Below are 6,819 nucleotides of genomic sequence, written 5' to 3'. Positions count from 1 at the left end.
TTACTGAGTTTTTACCCTTCTTTGGTGCCTTGGACAAGAGCTAGGAACTTAAGATTTTGCATTAAAGGTGGACTAGCAGCCGAGTTGCACGGGAGAATGTGAAAAGTGTTCATATGTAGTAACAACCTGAGAATTCCGTCCGTTTTCGTCATTTGTTATCTAATCGACTTAAAGCCAGATCGTCACATTGGCCGCACATCTCTCTGAAACGGTTACATTTACCCACTGCAAAGCTATGTCGCGTGCTGCGGTATGCGGAGACCCTAAAAGCACCATACTAGAACACAGATGAAGCTTCTAAGTTTATGTAATAGCCAGTAAGAAGCAGTACAATTCAAGTTTTAGGTATCGATTATTGACCTTTTACCTTTCTTTGGTGCCTTGGACATGAGATCGGAACTTAAGATTTTGCATGAAAGGAGGACTAGCAGCCGCGTTGCATGGGAGAATGTGAAAAGTGTTCATATTTAGTAAAAACCTGAGCAATCCGTTAGTTTTCATCATTTGATATCGAATCGACTTAAAGCCAGATCGTCACATTGGCCGCACTTCTGTCTTAAACGATTACATTTATCATCTGCAAAGCTATGTCGCGTGCTGTGGTATGCGGAGACACTAAAAGCACCTTAGTAGAACACAGATGAAGCTTCTAAGTTGATGTAATAGCCAGTAAGAAGTAGTACAATTCACGTTTTTTGTATCGATTATTGACTTTTTACCCTTCTTTGGTGCCTTGGACATAAGCTAGGAACTTAAGATTTTGCATGAAAGGAGGACTAGGAGCCGCGTTGCAAGGGAGAATGTCGAAAGTGTTCATATGTAGTAAAAACCTGAGAAAACCGTCCGTTTTCGTCATTTGTTATCGAATCGACTTAAAGCCAGATCGTCACATTGGCCGCTCCTCTCTTTGAAGAGGTTGTACTTTATCGTCTGCAAAGCTATGTCGCGTGCTGCGGTATACGGATACACTAAAAGCACCATAGTAGAACACAGATGAAGCTTCTAAGTTGATGTAATAGCCAGTAAGATGTAGTAGAATTCAAGTTTTAGGCATCGATTATTGACTTTTTAGCTGTCTGTGGTGCCTTGGACATGAGCTACGGCCTTAAGATTTTGCATGAAAGGAGGACTAGCAGCCGCGTTGCACGGTAGAATATGAAAAGTGTTCATATGTAGTAAAAACATGAGAAAACCGACCGTTTTCGTCATTTGTTATCGAATCGACTAAAAGCCAGATCGTCACATTGGCCGGTCTTCTGTCTGAAACGGTTACATTTATCGTCTGCAAAGCTATGTCGCGTGCTGCGGTATGCGGATACACTAAAAGCACCATACTAGAACACAGATGAAGTTTCTAAGTTGATGTTATAGCTGTATGAAGTAGTACAATTCAAGTTTTAGGTATCGATTATTGACTTTTTAGCAGGCTTTGGTGCCTTGGACATGATCTAGGAACTTAGGATTTTGCATGAAAGGGGCCCTAGCAGCCCCGTTTCATGGGAGAATGTGAAAAGTGTTCATATGTAGTAAAAACATGAGAAATCCGACCGTTTTCTTCATTTGTTATCGAATCGACTCAAAGCCAGATCGTCACATTGGCCGCTCTTCTGTCTGAAACGGTTACATTTATCGTCTGCAAAGCTATGTCGCGTGCTGCGGCTTGCGGATACACTAAAAGCACCATAGTAGAACACAGATGATGCTTCTAAGTTGATGTAATAGCCAGTAAGAAGTAGTACAATTCAAGTTTTAGGCATCGATTATTGACTTTTTACACTTCTTTGGTGCCTTGGAGATGAGCTAGAAACTTAAGATTTTGCATGAAAGGAGGACTAGCAGCCACGTTACACGGGAGAATGTTGCTAGGAGATGCCGATCCGAGCAGACCGCTGTGAAGATGTGAAGGGTGTGGCGGATCGTCGTCCGGCAGAGCTTGCTCTGTCGGCGACCCCATCCGGCCCCCCAACGGCAACAACCCGGCAGATGGACATGGACCACGAGTCGGACAGCTCTACGGACCGGCGCAGTCGTTATGCGACCTCAGCCACGGCTGAGGCAGCGAGTGGTTCGGCGGACGGCTTGTCGGCGGGGCCTGCCCCGTCGGCGGCCGCTAACCGCCGGCCACCTACGGCTGTCCGGCCCAGCAGGAACGGAGATACGCAGAGGAGCCGACGGGCACTTTCGGCGGATGGGGGCTTGCCCCTGCACGCCTACGCCCGCGTACTTGACGTTGGCGGCCCGTCGGCGTCGTCCTGCGCTACCAAGGAAAACAGCAGCGCGGCCACAGAGCTGGCCGTTCAGCAAACGAGGGCCGAAACGGATGCTTTGGCAACTGTTCCGGAGCAAACCAAGTCACTGGCGCCAGTGGCTTCAATGGATGCAGCGCATACGCCGGAGGCAGAAAGGCAGCTTGCCTTCCTGATGGGACTCATCCCAGGCACAAAACCGGCAGCTGAAACCATGGAGGTGGAAAAGCACTCGCGCAAGCGGCCTGCCGACGCGAGTGCTGCCACCACCTGCAAGAGGTCTGCCACTAGCTTGAACAGCAGCGCACCCACGCTCCGCACACAGCGGAAAGCATCGAGGAAGGGTAACAAGACCCTTCCGCCGGCCGCTGACGATGAGGGCTTCACACAGCCCTCCCGCAAGCACACAGCCAGAGCTGTCGTGCTCGCCCAACAGTCGGCCATCAACACCGGCAACCGGTACTCCGGCCTCTCAAATGACGCTGGAGAGCCCATGGAGAGCCAACAGCAGAGGAAGTCGCCCCCACCGCCCCCTGTGGTCATCAAGTGGACCGGCGGCTTCAAAGAGTTCCGAGAGAAAATCAAAGCGGTTGTTAAGGGGAACGTGACGTTTCGAGTCGCAGGGCGCGACTTACATCGCGTTATCACCAAAACAGCTGAAGACTACCGTGGGGTCATGGACCTCACCGAAAAGGAGGGGCTTCACAGCTTCACCTACTCCTCGGAGCCGGTGAAGACGCTGAAGGTCGTCTTTCGCAAGCTCCCGTTCAGCATGGACCCAGGGTACCTGCGGGAGCTGCTTGAAGATCTGGGCTTTCCCATCCGCGCCACAGCGCGCATGAAGTCGCCCAGGGACCACTCCGACATGCCGCTGTTTATGGCGGTTCTCGATGACACCATCGAGAACCGCAAAATCTTCCAGCTGACGCACGTGGCCGATGTCGGCGTCACCGTGGAGAAGCTACGCAGGAGACGAGGCCCGCCGCAGTGCTTCAACTACCAGGCCCTCGACCACGTAGCGAAGTACTGTAAGATGCCTCCTCGCTGCGTCAAATGCGCGGGGGACCACGCCACTAAAGATTGTAAGATTCCGAGAAAGGACGCGCCCACTTGCTGCCATTGCGGCGAGAAACACGTGGCGTGCTACCGCGGCTGCACTGCCTTCCGGCGTGCCACCGCAAAACAACGAGGACAACCGGCGCACTCCGCGCGGGTGCAGTCCGGGAGAAGTTACGCAAACGCTGCCACTGACAAGGCACCCGCCAAGTCAACTGAGCAGCGTCCTGCCGACGCCGCCGTCGAACGGGGGCGTGGCAACCAGTCCGAGCCTGCTCCAGAGGCGGTAGTCGCTCACGGGCGCGGACCGCCGAGAGAGCAGCCTGCAACAGCGAGGGGCGGCCGCCGGCGCGGTCGGCGGAGGGAGCGTCCTGCCCGCGAGACGCCAGCTCCACAGCCTGCTGTTCGAGACCAGGCAGCGGCACCACCCCCAGGCACTGACAGGACTTCTGCAGCGAGTGTCGCGGAAGAAGTCAGGGCCATGAGGGAGGACTTCAAGCTGTTCCTGACACAACTTCCGCAGATGATTGCGTCTGCAGTGCAGTCGGCCGTTCAGGCCATCACCACACCAGCTGTCCCCACACCCAAACATGGATAGGCACATCCAGGGCCTAACCGTTTGTGTGTGGAATGCGAACAGCATCAGAACCCAAGCGGGAGAATTCCGCCAGTTCCTGCGTGATGAGCACGTGGACGTTTGCCTCGTCACCGAGACCTGGCTGAAGCCAGGCGTGGACGTGAGGGCTGCAAATTTCCGCTGCTACCGCACGGACCGGGCAACCCATGGAGGCGGAACGGCGGTGTACGTCAAAACGTCGTTGCGCCATCACCAAGTTCTACTCCCAGAGACGCCGACTCTGGAAACCACGGGCGTCGTCGTCTGCACTTCCGCAGGCCACGTCACGTTCGTGGCAGCGTACCGACAACCGTCGGGACACCTGCAATCCAGGGACATCGAGACGCTGCTGTCGATGCGCGGGCACCTCTTCATCGGCGGCGATCTCAATGCTAAACACCCGGAGTGGAACTCCAGGGTCACCACCATCAGCGGCAGACGACTACTCCGGGTCGCAGACCTCCACGACGCCATAGTGCTGGGTCCCTTCGATCCCACGCACTACCCGAAGCGTGGCCGTCCCGATGTTCTAGACATCGCGATCGTGAAAGGGGCAGCTCACAACGCGATCGCGACCACGCGCTGTGCCCTGTCCTCAGATCACCTGCCAGTGATCTTTGACATGGACACAGACGGGATGGCCCCACCTGAGCACCGCAGCGCCCGCCTCAACACCAATTGGGCGCACTTCCAACAGCACCTAGCAGAGACGGTCACCGCCACACCCGATCCGGACGTGGAGGGGGTGGACGCCGCGCTAGCTGCGTTCACCCACTACACACTCGCGGCGGCAGATGCGGCGGCGCCACAGCGACCAAGGAAGCCGATGGATAAATCCAAGCAGCTTCCGCCGGATATCTTGATGTCCATCCGTGAGAAGAACCGGGTCTTCCGTGAGTGGCAGATCACGAGAAGCCCCGCCACCAAACGCTTGCTAAATCGCCTGCGCCGCGAGATATCGGCGGCCGTCAGCCACCACCGAAATCGGGACTGGGCTGGCAAAATAGCCACGCTCAGAATCGATGACGGAAGCGCCTGGGCCGTAACTAAGAGCTTCCTGAGGAAGGGCCAACGCATCCCGCCGCTGCAAGTTGGCAGAGACGTCGTCGCGGAACCAGATGCCAAGGCGAGCGTCCTTGCGGACGCCTTCGCGGACGACATGTCGATGACGACATGATCCGCGAGGTGGACGAGCGCCTCCCACTGTACCTGACCCAGCAGGAAGAGGACGACATCCTCACAGAGACAACAGAAGAAGAGGTCCAACATCACCTCAACTTCCTGCAGCCCAGGAAGGCAGGGGGATGTGACAAGATGGGTAACGCACTGCTGAAGAAGCTGCCGTCGGAAGCAGTGCGTGTCGTCACAGCGATATTCAACGCCATCCTTCGCACTGGCGTCTACCCTGCTGCGTGGAAACACGCAGAGGTGGTCGCCATCCCGAAGGCTGGCAAAGATCCTAGGCTGGCGCAAAGCTATCGCCCAATAAGCCTCCTGCCTTCCCTCTCGAAAACCTTCGAGAGGATTTACTCGATCCGACTGCAGCGCCACGTCAGTGAAGAAGGCCTGCTTCCTGACGAGCAGTTCGGATTCCGCCGCGGTCATGCTACGCAGCATCAGCTACTACGACTGGTGGAGCAGGCAATGGGGGCCCTGGAACATCGCGAGTACCTCGGGGCGGTTTTCCTTGATGTTTCTAGGGCCTTCGATAGCGTGTGGCACGACGGCCTCCTGTACAAGCTGCTGGTACAGGGGGTTCCTGTGTCGCACGTCCGCCTTCTCCAGTCGTACCTGAGCGGGCGCACCTTCCATGTGCGCGCTGACGGTGGCGTGTCAACGGCGCGCCACATCCGAGCAGGAGTACCGCAGGGGTCCGTGCTTGGCCCACTGCTGTACTCTCTGTACACCGCCGACGTGCCAAAGACGACGCCGAGGGTGCACCTGGCGCTCTACGCGGACGACACCGCCATCTACACTCGCAGCAAGGACGCGCAGCTAATGCGCCGCCGGCTGCAGCTCTCCTGCAACGAGATTGGAGCCTGGGCCACCAAATGGCGGCTCAAGTTCAACGCCGGGAAAAGCCAGGCGGTGATATTCACGCGCCGCCGCATTCCCGACGCGCTGCTGCAAGTGCGGATCATGGGAGGCCCCATCCCGTGGTCGCGCACAGGAAAATACCTCGGCGTCACCCTCGATCGACGCCTGACGTGGGGTCCACACATCCGGGAGCTGAGGGGCCGAGCGCTCGGCAGGTTGCGCCTGCTGTACCCGCTCCTCAACCCAACGACGACACTGCCCCCCCACTGCGGCCTCTCGCTGTACCTAGCACTCATCAGCCCAGTGCTAGAGTACGCGGCCGTGGTGTGGGGAAACGCGGCAGAAATGCACATCCAGACGCTGCAGCGTGTGCAGAATAAAGCCCTTCGGCTGGCTCTACACCTGCCGAGGGACTACGGCACACGCAGGCTGCACGACGCCGCTGGAGTCCAGATGTTGGAGCGCCGCTTCCGCGCGCTCGCTACACCATTTTATGAGTTGACGGGGACCTCCGAAAACCCGCTGGTCAGGGGGCTGGGAAACCAACCCCACTGGCGCCCAGCGACCAGATGGCCAGACCTGCTGCTGGAGTAATCCAAGCAGCAAGAGAAGAAAAATTACGAAGCGTGAAGACGTGAAGACGAACAAAACGTGAGGACCACAACGACAAATTGCGATCTCTGACGCAGGAACAGCAGGCCCTGCTTAACCTGCCCAAAACGTGCAGTGAATGCACGAGATGTCACGCACGACGACGACACGGGAGAATGTGAAAAGTGTTCATATGTAGTAAAAACCTAAGAAATCCGTCCGTTTTCGTCATTTGTTATCGAATCGACTTAAAGCCAGATTGTCAAATTGGCC

The 6,819-nt window shown here is 56.2% G+C and overlaps 1 protein-coding gene across 1 annotated transcript; it reads left to right on the top strand.

Annotated features, from left to right (window-relative positions):
* The first annotated feature begins 1,869 nt into the window (after positions 1-1,869).
* On the top strand, positions 1,870-6,549 carry LOC126291527 (nucleolar and coiled-body phosphoprotein 1-like). Its single transcript, XM_049985029.1, has 3 exons — positions 1,870-2,835; positions 3,502-3,833; positions 6,384-6,549. The coding sequence occupies exons 1-3, from the start codon at positions 1,870-1,872 to the stop codon at positions 6,547-6,549; spliced, it is 1,464 nt and encodes a 487-aa protein (XP_049840986.1).
* Positions 6,550-6,819: the final 270 nt, after the last annotated feature.

This window comes from Schistocerca gregaria, chromosome 9, assembly GCF_023897955.1.
Source record: "Schistocerca gregaria isolate iqSchGreg1 chromosome 9, iqSchGreg1.2, whole genome shotgun sequence".
NCBI lineage: Eukaryota > Metazoa > Arthropoda > Insecta > Orthoptera > Acrididae > Schistocerca > Schistocerca gregaria.
Note: the sequence above shows the minus strand (reverse complement) of the source record. Positions and strands in the feature narration are given on the sequence as shown.

What these genes read in the sequence shown, in the direction of transcription:
- LOC126291527 (XM_049985029.1), top strand. Translation starts at nt 1,870, where the DNA reads ATGCCGATCCGAGCAGACCGCTGTGAAGATGTGAAGGGTGTGGCGGAT. An exon ending in TCCGAGAGAAAATCAAAGCG is followed by an intron (nt 2,836 to 3,501) that starts GTTGTTAAGGGG and finishes GCCACTGACAAG; the next exon opens with GCACCCGCCAAGTCAACTGA. An exon ending in CAACTTCCGCAGATGATTGC is followed by an intron (nt 3,834 to 6,383) that starts GTCTGCAGTGCA and finishes CGGCACACGCAG; the next exon opens with GCTGCACGACGCCGCTGGAG.